The sequence below is a fragment of the Podarcis gaigeae genome (assembly GCF_964106915.1).
Source record: "Podarcis gaigeae genome assembly, chromosome: 1".
Classification (NCBI taxonomy): Eukaryota; Metazoa; Chordata; class Lepidosauria; order Squamata; family Lacertidae; genus Podarcis; species Podarcis gaigeae.
In genome coordinates this window covers 92,417,055-92,431,373 of record NC_139678.1, presented here as the reverse complement: position 1 = coordinate 92,431,373, position 14,319 = coordinate 92,417,055, and the positions used below count along the sequence as shown (strand labels likewise).

The 14,319-nt window shown below is 41.4% G+C and overlaps 1 protein-coding gene across 19 annotated transcripts in view; it reads left to right on the top strand.

The window, feature by feature from the left end:
- MYLK (myosin light chain kinase) overlaps positions 1 to 14,319 on the top strand; it is a 179,858-nt gene that overhangs the window by 140,089 nt on the left and 25,450 nt on the right. For all 19 annotated transcript variants that reach the window (XM_083725422.1, XM_083725410.1, XM_083725408.1 and 16 more), the window contains 3 exons: positions 3,482 to 3,532; positions 5,257 to 5,384; positions 9,302 to 9,455. In XM_083725422.1, the coding sequence (XP_083581548.1) occupies positions 3,482 to 3,532; positions 5,257 to 5,384; positions 9,302 to 9,455 (333 nt within the window). The remainder of the gene's footprint in view (positions 1 to 3,481; positions 3,533 to 5,256; positions 5,385 to 9,301; positions 9,456 to 14,319) is intronic.

The following is a 14,319-nucleotide window of genomic DNA, read 5'->3' as shown; positions in this document are numbered from 1 at the left end:
GTATTCCCCACCATTTTGAACTTCAGACAGTGCTTCAGAGCTCCTAAAAGCATTGTTCTTGGTTGCAGTGGAAAATTAAAAATGGTGTGTGATTCGTAGACACAGTTGCTTAAGAACACAGGGGACTGCCTTATATGGAGTCCATCCCGCTCTGTATTTTCTACAATTACTGGCAGCGGCTCTTCCTTAACTGGAGATGCTGGCGATTGAACTTGGGCCCATTCTTCATGCAAAGCAATATCCTGTACTGCAGAACTCTGCCCCCCCCCCCCCAAATAGCAGGGGTGGGAAAGAAGGCGGATTGCATCATGACATGCCCATTTCCCAAAAGGCCAAGTTGCTAATTTAATCATGAAAAGAGTCTTACTAGATCACTAATTCAGTTGCAGACTCTGGAAGTTCTCTCAGTAGGATTTTGCTCAGGAGATGATCCCACTGGTGAAAGGGGAGGAGGTGATTTTCACCAAATACTCCTGCCCTTGTAGCTCCCATGCACACCACACCACACCACAACTGCGCTGATGAGTTACAGCACCCTCTGGAATAGTGTGTTTGACTGGCCTTCAAAACTGAAGGGAAAATCAGTGACAATAGTCTCCTCTTTCTTGCTTGTTCAAAGCTCATTCCGCAAATGGAAGGAGCCTTTCATTTACGGAATGCAAGTCTAGACCCAGCCGTCTGAAAGATAGATACAGTTTTATGTTGTCATATTGGGAGAACTGGGCAGGAGAGGAAAGGCAATATGGATGCTAGAAATGCCCTCAGAAAACTTGGTTGGAAGGTTTTGGTAAAAGATAATAAAGTAAAAGGATCCATTATACCAAGGAAAAGCCACTAGGGGTTCATCAGTGGACTCATACTGCCCAGCCCTCACTGTTGCCCTGCCCTGCCCACCCCTGCCCCACTCTGGTACGCAGCAGCAATTCTGGTACCAGAAAGCCCAGATCCTTGTGCTGCTCCTCCCTGACCACTATTCCTACTTATACCAATGTAACTCAGTATTGTATACCCTGATTGGCAGTGGCTCTCCAATATTTCAGACAGACATTCCCAACATGCTGGGTTTTGAACCAAGCGACTTTCTGTATGCAAACCAGATTATCTACCACTGAGCTATTGTTTCTTCAGCTTCCCACCATACAAATAGACTGGAGTATTCTGGAGCAGAGGCTTTTGTTGGAATGTATGGCAAAGTGCAGGGGAAGCCTCATGGGACATGAGAAATCTTGACTAATGATAGTTGAGGATTTTGAGAGACCTTGACCTGACTCTAAGGATGTCACAGCAGTGACTAATACAGAGTGGGCCCTGGTGTTAAATGGCCCATGGTGTGCAAAGGCATCTATAATATGAACAGTACTCTTTTCCCTCTGGAAATTAAAGCTATAGCTTCAGGTAAATTTCCTTGAATTTCTGTTTCCTAAAGAAGGGCTTGATGTCTCAGAAAGTATGGGCTGTCCTATGAGTGCAGCTGAAGTTTGAGCTGCTAAATGGCTAGCATTTTAAAATATCAAGCTGCTTATTAAAGAGCCTAAGTGTGGAGATTTAGAAGCTTAGCTAATAAGCTTTTGTTTTGAAAAGCTTTGCAGTGGCTTTATTGTGCAGGGAGAGGAGGATGGACTACTGCTGAAGTCATTAAAAATTTCTGGTTGTTTGAAAGTAACATCTCAGGTTTATAGAAGTGAAGCTAGGGAAAGTACAGGAGAATAATCTCTCTCTTGTGCTTGACCACATTGGTAAAATTTCTAGTGGAAGCAGGCATTGGTAGGTACTGAAAGGACAATGGGGCAGAAGCCCATGACACAAATGAGCATAATATTTACATATGCTAATATATATAAAGAGAGAGAGAGATGACCCTAGATAATTAAGATGGTGGGTATCTGAGGTCTCACCAGCAGTGCACTTTGCAATTTGCTTAGCTATAAGTAAGGATGGACAAATCTGTCAATTTGATTATTTTTATCAAACATCTGTACCTGATTTGTGGTGGAGTTCTCCTACAGCTTGGCAGTGTGACAAAGCAGAAGGCCATGGTTTCTCCAGGTGAGAGGACTCTCCCTGAGGTAGTTTGACAGAGACCATATAGACAACCAATCTACAAAATAAACTCTTCCCCCCTTTTTTTTACACCAAACCTCCCAGAACTCTTTTTTCATCTTTTGGGTGCTTAGAATGCAACTTGGCAGCATCAATAGATAGACAAGCTCTTTAAATGTGAAATGGTTAATTGGTTGGTTGGTTGGTTGGTTGGTTGGTTGGTTGGTTGGTTGGTTGGTAGGAAATTGTTTTGAATTGTCTTGGACAAGAAGAAGAAGCTAACAAGTTTAATAAACTAATCATCATCTGTACATCCCCAAATCTACTTTGGAGGACCTTCAGCAGAGTGTGGGGGACAGCAGTGTTGTGCAAGAAGTCCTTGCACTGATGGAACCTTAGCCTTAGCACTGCATTGAATGCAACTCATAATGACAGGAAGACTTATGGATACAGGTTTTGCCCAGATAGTCTCCAGCCTTTAGTGCAGTTATATGAGATTTTTCCACTTGATCATTTTTGTGTGGCTCAGACAGTGCAGTGAGAGATTTACTGGGAAGGAAGGAGCAGTTGGGAGTTTCGTGTTACTATTTTTAGTAAAATGCCTGAAAAGGGAAACGAGAGGGAGATCGGGACAGACACAAACATAGACGCTTCTGAGCATCTCTACTTATGGGACTAGCATTTGCACCATTGAAATGGCTTGGCAAAATGTTCCATAGCTGCAAACCCATTTAAAAGGAGCCTTTCCCCACAGTAGGTGTGATTTTCCCATGCCTAAAATTATTCTGCTTCAATATCAGCCTTTTAATGCTTTGAAAATCTCACCCTTTAAAAACAAACGTACAGGTGATTAGTTACATAGCCAAATTATAGGAGTATTTGTCCTCCTTTTCTCTCAGTCCTACTCTTGACAGGAAACAAATGCATTCTGGGGAGGCTGCACCCATTTCCTCTCAGGGCAAAACTACACTCATCACATTGGTACTTTGTGTGTATGGAGCTGCCAATATAATTTTATTTTTTGTAAAAGCAATAGTGGGGGCCCCTGCTTTGGATTGGAGCCATGACATGGGGGAGGGGAATTGGATGCTTTCTCCTCATGCCCCATGGGACCTGAAACCAGAGTTGCCTCTGCACCATTTGCTATTAGCTATGTTGGTACTTTTTTTTTTTTTTAAGTGCACAAGTTTCTACCTCTGGCTGGTAGGAATAGCAGGGAGTTGATCTAGTTAGAATTTCATAATCCTAATCCAACAAAGGGATTCCCAGTGACTTTTTTACAAAAGTAAAACGATGTTGGGAGATCCTGACACTTGTTACAGTGCCATGTTTACACAGTTCCCTTTTGCAAACAGGCAGCTTCTACTTGTATAGTGAATTCACATATTTTGTTGTGCTCATCACAAAGTTCATCTGCAAACCCCTCTCTTTGTTTAATTAGGTGAGGCAACAGTGAAGAAAAAACCAGCTCCCAAGACTTCACCCAAAGCAGGTATTGGAATATTGCTATTAATACAGACAAGAGAACAGTAAACAAATGCAGAAAAATTACCATGCAACACACTTTAAGCAAGCTTATTAGTTGTACCCATTTGAGTTTGATAGCTTGACAGTTCAGGACAATGTTTCTCAGTTACCTGTCTTCTTTTGTAGGTCTGTCAGGTGTGTGTGTGTTTTATCAGTGTAATACAATATGTTGTTTTAAGGCTTAGACACACAGCATTTTCAAGAGACTGTGCAGTTCTGTCAGCCAGGAAGTCTTAAACTCCCTCTCATTAGACCTCCCCAAGTTAAAAGTAAAAACCAATTATAACTGAATAAAGTGACTTTAGTTCAAAGACTAACCAAATTCTTAGCCCAAATCAGATTTTTTTTCCTGTGCTGATGGATAGATTTCTGCCCCATACATGCCCTTACTCATACTGAACCAGACCTGTAGAATTCATAACCCATCAAGTCAAATGCTGTTCATCAACTATAAATTAGGGCTAATGATTCGTGCTTAATGAGTGTTTTTGCAGTGCCAGGCAGCTAAAAAAAGCAAGAGGTTTAATGGACTTCTGGTGGCCCACAAAAAATTCCTCGTTAGCTGCATTCAATGTGGGACTAGAGGTGGGTGAGAGGTCCCATAGCTCCCTCGGATTAACTCAGAAATTATCTGAGATCTTCCACCCTATAGGTGGAAATCATGCACATCCTTTTAGCTTGCATCATCTGTAGAGGGAGATTTGAGTGACTGCATAGACCAAAACCAAGGGAGGAAGTCCAACCCCCTTCATGACGGACACTTTAGGCAAGAGTGCCCTCCGTGGAACCCTTGTTTGTTTTTACCATAGGAAGCTATCTTTATATGCAGGACATATCTACACTTCCCTTTCTTCCATGCTTTACAGGCACAGTCTAATGCTTTAAAGCTATGTGTCCAAGTGCTCTCTTTTATTTTCCCTCTCTTTTTTGCTCCAGAGCTTTCCCCATTAAAATCAACTCTTTTAAAGCTGAATCCATGGAAAAGTCTAATTTCTGGTTGTTGCGCTTCAGCTTTAAAGAGCAGGTTTTCATGGGGAAAGTTAAAAAAAAAGAGCACTTGGACACAGAGCTTTAAAGTGTGGACCTGTGCCTGGAAAGAGCAGGGCAAAAGGTAAGTCATATCATTAGTCTGTCTAGCTCAGTGCTACCTACACCGAAAGGCTCACCAAGGTTTTAGGAAAGGTTCTCTCCCAGTCCTAACACGGAGATGGCAAGCACTGATCCAGTTGCTCTACCACTGAGCTGCAGCTCTTCCTCATTTGTCAGCTCAGTCTTGTCTCTAGAGACCTCTATAGGGCATCTCCAAAACTGAGCTGAAATTGCTGCCTTGTTATCCTGTAATCCTGGTAGAGCTGTTGGTGTGCTTTACTTCTAACCCCCCATCCCTGGCTTCACTCAGCCAGGAGACTGGGCTCGTTTTTGCTGGGCTCTTTTCACAGTTGAAGCTTTGAAAAAATGGTTAGATAAATGGGAATAGGTTAACTTACCCATCTGGATGCATTGACATGATAACTTTGAAAAGTCTGTCCGTCAGCCCAAGAAGCAGCCCTGCTTCAGTGAAAAATGGAGGAAAGCAGAGCCACATAGATGTAGGCACACTTTTAATGCCTTGTTAGCTTCCTAAACTCAGAGCCAAGAACTTACTCCAGTGAGAACCCTACCTCTAAATAAATCCTCCCTTTTTCCCAGCTCTTCCCCCCCAGATTGTTCAGTTCCCAGAAGACCAAAAAGTTCGGGCTGGTGAATCGGTGGAGCTGTTGTGCAAAGTTGCAGGAACTCTGCCCTTAACCTGTACCTGGATGAAATTTCGGAAACAGGTAACACTATCTTTGTTGCTGTTCTTTTGTTCATAGGTTGCATGATAGAAGGTGGTATCTGAAAATAATGTTTTCATATATGAAGTATTCATGTTCACCCAGAATCATATGTTCCACATGCAGCCAAATGTCAGCTATTTTCCTACACAGCAACTTGCATCTACATCAGCTGGAGCAAGAAGCTTTTTATCCTATGAAATCTAGTAATGATAACGTTTGTCCATGCTGAATATTACTGAAAAGTCCTAACTAAATGTGGTGGTAAAACAGACACCATGGCAAATGTGTAGTTCAATAATGACTTGCTGTTTCCTTGAAAGTAAGGGCTGAGCTACACACAGTGCTAAATGCATCACTTAAGGTAGTGATTCTTTTTTAAATGGTCAGTGGTAGGTAGCCCCCCCTCCACATGAAGATTAGGGCCATCGTTTGCTAGGAGAGGAGATTGAACTTCCGCTGTCCAGAAGTTTCAGTCCCAGCAAAAACATTCTCCTCCCATGCTGCTATTAGTTCAGGAAGAAAGTTACTACAATGGGAACTTATTTCCTGGAACAGCGAGCAGGTTTTGTGTGTCTGATTTTGTTGGGACTACAGCTACCAAGGAGAGTGGGGTGGTTAAATCCCCTCTCCCAGCACAATACAGTCCTGATCACACACTATGCATGCTATTTAATATTTCATAAGCATTCATGAAATTACAAGTGATGCATTTAGCAAAGTAATTGCTTGTGGATGGCGTTTGCCTCCATGAGGCAAACATAGCAGTAATAGTATGTTATCTTATGCAAATAAATAAATTCTACTGATCTTCTCCTCCCTACACTGCTCTTGAGAGATCCCCCAGATATGCTTTTTTGTCCCATCTCAGCTTGTGTGGAGGCAGCCAAATATAGTATTCAGATCTTGGCTTACGGATAGCTGTTGCTTTGCCTCAGGGTGCTGACTGAAAAGCCAGGGATATGATTAGACTCGTTATTATTTCACTTTTAGGATCAGAGAGAGATGTCTGCTACACTCTGAGGTTTTCTTGTCATTAACCTCTCTCACTCTTACATTTTTGTAGTTTTTGTAGTTTCATTGGTCTGTGTTTTTCTTACGAATTCCATTATTTTCAACAAATACGTCTTCATTTCCTTCTTCTGCCCCTTTCTTAGTACCATTTTGGAATCTAGAAAAATCCCTTGTAATTGCCCTGGAGGGGTTATACATTATTATTTTTAGATCAGTGTTAATCCAATTGCCCCACATGCTTGTGCCATTTGAGCAGAAGGGTAAGTGCTTGGATATTAGTTACGCTTTCGTACCACTGCATAACTTGTGTTCTATGGGGAAAGGTTGTATACTTTTTCTTTCTTTTTTTACTTTGTGGAGATCACACCCAAACAGAGTTTAGTTAGAGGTAGGAATAATACAAATGGTTTCTAGACACCTTTTGTGGGTCTCTTTCCTTTATTTTTATCCCATTTTACAGCCAAGTATTGTCTCCCTAAGAAGCTCAAAAGTAAAGAGAGAGAGAAAGAGAGACTCTGTCTTCAGTCTTAACAAACTAAACAAAGCACACAAGGGAAGGGGAATGGAAGAAAAGGTAGAAGAGAGAGATCAGTCCATCAAGGCCAGAATGATGTGGCAAGCTGTATCAAGTTTGAGCCAGGCTGGTGTTTCTGCTTGGACAGTGGTTTGTGGCTTTTGTTCCCTTTGGCTGACGGATGGAGCCGGAGTGTCCTTTTCGCTTGTTTCTGCAGTCCCAGGGCAATGGACAGCTGGAGCTGAGTGTCCTTTCTGGCAGGGACATTTTATGATGATGATTTACCGGTACTTGCTTCTCATTTGTTAGCTTTTAAAATCTGTTTTATGAACGCCATTTTAAATTTTTGTTTCTTACCCACCTTCAGTTGTTCAGTTATCAACTAGAAAGGCAGGATATAAATATTCACAATCGAGAAGTAGTTCTAAGTCCCTTCTATAAAAGAGGATGGCCGCTTGTCCTACTTTACAGAGAGCAGTCCTCTATTTGAATAGCTGTCTGGTCCAATGTCAATTTAAAGGTTAAAAAAAACAACAGTGATAAGAAGTAAGAGAAGGAACCTTGAAATTGCTCATAACAGCATGTGGACAACAGATTATGCAGGAACAGAGGTTTTTGCTGTCTCTTTTGGCCATTTTGGCTCATGTCCACAGCTGGCTCATGTCCACAGCTGACCACTGAGCCGACAGTATGATCAGTAAGCTGCTTTGCCAGCAGCTCCTGACAAAGGTATTTCTGAATTTGCATACATACGCATATGCAAATATGAACATCTCTGCCATCTATTGTTTTAATTTTTGTTGAAGCATTGCCTCTCCTTTTGGTAATTCATAAGTGGGCAGCAATAAACCAAGATGCCTGCTGCTTGGGGATATTTCACGTTGAGACCTAGGACTCCAGTGGCAGACAGTTGTACCAATCTATCATTTCTGGTATAGTCTATGTAACCATAATGCTTCTGTTAGGCTTGATACCCCAATAATCTGTTCTGTTAAGGGGAATGATCACCACCTTAAATTCCTGGCTCACTCAGTACCTTTTCAAGATTTTCTAAGTTTTGCTGATCATACCAGATGTAGCTAAATTCCATAGATGACTGTGTCCATACTACAATCATGTGGACCGAGGGAATCCTTTGGTGACAAATTCATCACATAAAAAAATTATTATCTAGATTGTACAATTTCTTGATAACAATTCCAAGAATGGTGTGTGATTCACATGTTTACATTTCTTCCATTGCACAGAACTAAAGGAGTCTGAACTTCACGTTAAGGTTTGCCGAACACTAGTTAAAAAAATGTGATAAAGACAAAATAAAGCCTGTTGAGAACTGAAATCCTCCTGAGATCTTGTGAATTTATTACTACTCCTACAGGATCAGCTACAGGAAGCTAGCTTTTTCAGTCCTTTGCCAGAATAGACTTTGTTACTAAGACCTTCATGATTTTTTTGTTGTCTCAAAATGTACAGCAGGACATGCCAAACTAAATAGCCTTCATTTTTAATGAAACTCTGGATGAGCTGGAGCAACTCTTATCTAACAGGAAGTGGAAGGGAGGACGCTGGCGCTATTATCTATTCTCATATTTAGAACAGACTGTGCTGCTTAAAAAAAAATTAAGTATCTAACCTCTTGCTTGCCCTTATTGACTAAACTTCATGAAAATCAAGTTCTAAGTATTCTTGACATTTTTGACCATGATTCTCATCTTAGCTTCATAGAATTGTAGAGTTGGAAGGGATCCTGAGGGTCATCTAGTCCAACCCCCTGCTATGCAGGGATCTCAACTAAAACATCCATGACAGACAGCTATACAATCTCTCTTTAAAAACCTCCAATGAAAGAGAGTTCCCCACCTTCCAAGGAAGCTCATTCCATTGTAGAACAGCTCTTACTGTCAGAAAGTTCTTCCTGGTGTTTAGTTGGACTCTCTGTTCTTGTAACTTGAATCCATTGGTTCAGGTCTTAGCCTCCAGAGCAGAAGAAACCAAGCTTCCTCCGTCTTCCATGTGATAGCCCTGTAGAGATTTGAAGAAATTCGTGGCCAGTCTTGCTGTTTGTTAGTTATAATTCATTTCTGTAAAATGGGTACAATGTTTTGCATGTACCCACTTTGATGACTGACATAACCATTTTACACAATAAATAATTTTGCACAGTTTTATTACTTAGAACATACAGTATTATAGGAACTGCTTGACTGGTGACCTAGGCAACTAGAAAGGGGTCTAAGAGAGCAAACAGAAGGGTGATATCAAGGGATAAGACAGATTGATGAGTCCTGCCAAACATACATGTCCCACTTCTTTAGTGTTTGGCAATTCCTTAAATTGACTTTAAATTATATTTTCAAAATACCTGCCTTAACCTATCTCTTTAATTTGGCAGATCCAAGAGAGTGAACACATCAAAATTGAGAATGCTGAGAACAGCAGTAAGCTAACTATCTCCTCCACTAAGCAGGAACATTGTGGATGTTATACTTTAGTAGTAGAAAACAAACTGGGCAGCAGACAAGCCCAGGTTAACCTCACCATTGTAGGTAAGTAAACTGGATTATTATTTTTGTAGTTGATGTTGATAAATGACCTGGGCTCCTCAAACTTGAATCAATGCAATTAATTATGGAGGAAAACAATGAATGATTATTTTCCATATTTTTGGAATCAGTTTATGCCCTAGTTTGTGTCCTTTTTTGGTTGGAGAACTGCATCACAGAATTGAGAGAAGTGTAAATATTGTGAGATAACTGAATTTCAGTTTGCGCGTTTCAAGAAATGTGAATTGAGCAGGTTTGTATTAAAATGTGAACTGAACAAAATTTATTCCCTATTCTCAGTGGTGAAAATGAGAAGAAATATATTCTTCCTTCAATAATTTGTAAGGTCACTTATAATTGAGTAATACAAATTGTAATCTTGATAATTAAGGATTGATAGCACTAGGTCTGATATTGTAAAGACATTTGTCTAGTTAAAAGCTCTAATTTTTACCTCATTCTTGGCAGTCAAAAACCTGCTCTGGAAAGGGTCATAAATGTGAGTTGTTTTCAGGATGTATTTTCCATACCCACTAGGATCTAAATGCATGTCACCTGGGTTTTTTAACCTAAAAATTAGCAGTATGAGAGCTACATACAGGTATAGTGGAAGTCCATCAGTTGGGGAAAGAGATACATTTAGCATGCCAGGGAAAGTTCAAGCCTTCGTTTAGAATCAGTAGACCATCTAACTGTTATGTAAGAAGTAATAATACACTGTTGAATCTGTGCTGTAAGAAGTAATAATACACTGTTGAATCTGTGCATGAGATCACTCTTATTAGGGAATCCCTGCTTTAAAAGACTAAATGTAAGCAATTGCTGTGATCAGGCAATCGCCTAAGCAGTCATCTTGAGAGAAGACCAGTTAACATCATCTCATAATATTAGGTGCTTCTCTTTCCAATGCACACCAAAGCCTTTGAAGGTCTAATAATATGTCTTATGGGATGACTCGGGATATTACCAGTTCTTAATTACCAGTTCTTACTGTGGTAACAAATACAGGTGGGTTAAATAGCCTCAAATTAACTTTTATCTCTGTACTTGCATAGAGGAAGATATGTTAACCAAATCCTCACCAGTACTACAGCTAACATATGTATGTCTTTCAACTGACATTAAAAAACCCAATTTGCCACTTTGAACAGACGAGTAGATATAATTGCATAGCTAAAAAAAAGCCCACTTCTGCCTAATGAATTTGACCTGATGATAGATACTGGAACCAGAAAAAGAAAGATACCAGTGATAAAGGCTGACCATCACACTACTAATTGTTATCTAATCATCTATAGTTTTTAAAGTGTTACTGGTGGTTTTGAAGGCGTTAACTCAGGGGTCTGCAAACTTTTTCAGCCGTGGGCCAGACCATGTGGTGGGCCGGACTATATTTGCGGGGGGGGGATGGAACGAATTCCTGTGCCCCACAGATATGCATTTTAAATAACCCAGATATGCATTTTAAATAAAAGCACACATTCTACTCATGTAAAAACACCAGGCAGGCCCCACAAATAACCCAGAGATACATTTTAATTAAAAGGACACATTCTACTTATGTAAAAACACGCTAATTCTCGGACCATCTGCAGGCCGGATTGAGAAGGCAATTGGGCTGCACTCGGCCCATGAGCCTTAGGTTGCCTACCCCTACCTTAACTGATAAATGTATGGCCAAATCATATTTAGGGTCTTAATGTATTTTACTCCTAAGTGCTACTTCCCCCCTCCCCCATAAAGGCAGATATACACACCACAGCCTTATACAGAACCCAGAAGGCAATTAGCATCTACAATCCCGAAAATATAAGCTTCTATATAAAAAGATGAAGTCTATAGCACTCATTGTTGTGCAGAAGAGCTTATGGGCACAATCTACTCCTGGTTGTGGGAAAAAGCAGAGCCTGTAAGTTCTAGAAGCAACAACACAAGCAGCACGATCACTGTGGTGTATTGAAATGACACACAGAAGCTCTCATGGAGGATTAAAAGTGGAAGTTCATTGAAGTCAGTATATTGAGAGAAACTGTTGTTTTATGAGGGGAAAGTTCTTTTCACTGAAGAACTTGATAGCTATGTAAAGATGGATCTTAAGTGCTTTTTTTAAAAAAAGAGAGTTGCCCTTTCCCCCTCCCATGTTTATGCTAAAGATAGAATTCATCAACATCTATACAGAATAATGCTTTTAAAATACAGCCCATTTCCCCCCTTGGAAATATAAGCTGCATGGTACTTTTTTTTCTAATGAAAGCAGAGCAGTTTACAGTCACACACACACACACACACACACACACACGCCCTGAGAGCAGTAACATAGAGTTCAGTTATGGCCTTTTATGGTTTCATTTTTCTCCCGCAGATGAATCTCAAGTGCAGTCTTTGCCAGCAATGTCGGCATGGACATCATCCAGCAGGCTTTAGCAGTATATTAAATACCTTCTGTGGCTAAACAGCCTAGCCCATGGAAAGGAATTAATTGTTGCTTTATGTCTGCTCTTCATCTGGCAGGCAAATATCACAATAGCTAATAATAGTGTGGAATGGTAATATGATAACTCAAATTAAAGTAGCCAAGGTATCTAAAGAGGACTACCTTGAGTGTGGTGCTTCCTTTGTGAAGCAAAACTTACCTCCTGATACAGAGTCCCCGAGTGGAAGACACCCAGTCAGCAATCATGGCAGTTGGGACATGGGAAGCTGTAAGCCAAAGAAGCAATAGCTTCTAAGTTACAAAGTGAAGATATAGGAAACAAGTCCCACTAGCTGTATTATTAAATAACTTGCATGTCTCTTATCTCCCAAACGGTATCTGAGGATCCCTGTAAGAAGCATTTCATTTTATCCGATCCAGTGTAAGCATGCAAAGAAGCATTCAGTACAGCACTCATGAGACTTGCACATAGATGCTTTGAAAGTGCCCTCTGATCCAATGGTCCCTGCACATGTGAAACTGGTACATCAAAGAGAGAGAGAGAGAGAGAGTTCACACCTAGTCTTTTACACCGTATTTTTTGCCCTATAGGACGCACTTTTTCCCCTCCAAAAATAAAAGGGAAATTTGTGTGCATCCTATGGGGCGAATGCAGGCTTTTGCTGAAGCCTGGAGAGCGAGAGGGGTCGGTGCACACCGACCCCTCTCGCTCTCCAGGCTTCAGGAAGCTATCCACAAGCCTTGGGAGCCCGCAGGAGTTCCCGCCAGGCTCTCAAGGCTTGCGGACAGCAGCCTGCAGCCCGAAACCTGGGGAGCGCAGCGGAGTGCCCCCCAGGCTTCGGGGAGCTCTCCGCAAGCCATGGGAACCCGGCAGGAAGTCGCGCCAGTTTCCCAATGCTTGCAGAGAGCTGCCTGCATCCCGAAGCCTGGGGCGCACTGAGTAGCGTGCCCCGGGCTTTGGGCAGATATCCACAAGCCTGGGGAGACCTGCGCGACTTCCCGCTGGGCTCCCTAGGCTTGCGGATAGCAGCCTGTTCTGGGGGCTGGGGTCGGGGAAGCTCGGGCTTCCCCAGCCCCACGCCTGGGGGGAAAATATTTTTTTTTCTTTATTCCCCCCCCCCAAAAAAGAGCTAGCTGCGCCCTATGGGCCGGTGCGCCCTATGGGGCGAAAAATATGGTAATTTATAATAATCATAATAATTTATTATTTATACCCCGCCCATCTGGCTGGGTTTCCCCAGCCACTCTGGGTGGCTTCCAACCGAATATTAAAAACACAATACAGTATCAAACATTAAAAACTTCCCTAAACAGGACCACCTTCAGATGTCTTTTAAAAGATAGTTGCTTATTGCCTTGACATCTGCCGGGAGGGCATTCCACAGGGCAGGCTCCACTACCTCTGCCTGATTCTCTGTAACCTCACTTCTCACAGCGAGGGAACTGCTAGAAGGCCCTCGGCGCTGGATCTCAGTGTTCGGGCTGAACAATGGGGGTGGAGACGCTCCTTCAGGTATACAGGATCAAGGCTGTTTGGGGCTTTAAACACCAAGTTCCATGTGATATACAAGACTACAGTGAAAGGCCTGTGCATGTATACACTCCACACACACACACACACACACACACACACACACACCTGCCTCATAGTTCTATAAAGAAAAACATCTTAAAAACTTTTTATCATCTGCATCTGGATAATTTTACTTGGTGCTGAGGCTTTGTGCTCTATATTAAAGAGAGGTAACAATGTGGTGCATATTAATAGGACAGTATAAGACTACTTAAATATAGCTTTAAATTCAAAAGTTGATTTTGGATCTTAGTCCTACATATCTAATCAGTTCATACCGATGAATAAGTAAACATCCGTTCTCTTTCAGCAGAAGGCAGAGATCCACTGGTTGTTTCAAGTCTGTTAGTACTCAACCACAATACAAATTAGTCACAATAATAGCGGCCATAATACATCCATTTGCTTGCAGTGTTTCCAGATGTAATGATTTGTCCCTGTACTTGAAGTTGTTATGAAAAGTGATTGCAGGAATAGTTAGTGGGACATACATTATTTTTGGTCAAAAGCACAATGCCCTCTCTCAACTGCTTTTTAGATTGTCAAGAGGGAGCCAGGTTCCCACACACAAGTCTCTGCTGAATGCCTACACTTTGGCCTACAGTCAGTAAGACTGGTGTTGCCCTCCCTGCTCAGATGCTGAGAAAGAGACTTTGAAAGACTCTGCATGTTGAAAATGAAAAGTTGGACCATAAGGTTCTAAGCAAATACGAAATTACCCATGAGATCAAAGATGTATCAGATTTTATCCAAAACAAAATTTCCATTGTTGTTACTATTAAAATTAAATTATATCTACATAAACAACATTTACTTAAATCAAAAACCTACCCCAAAATAGGTTTTTGTATAATATTTAC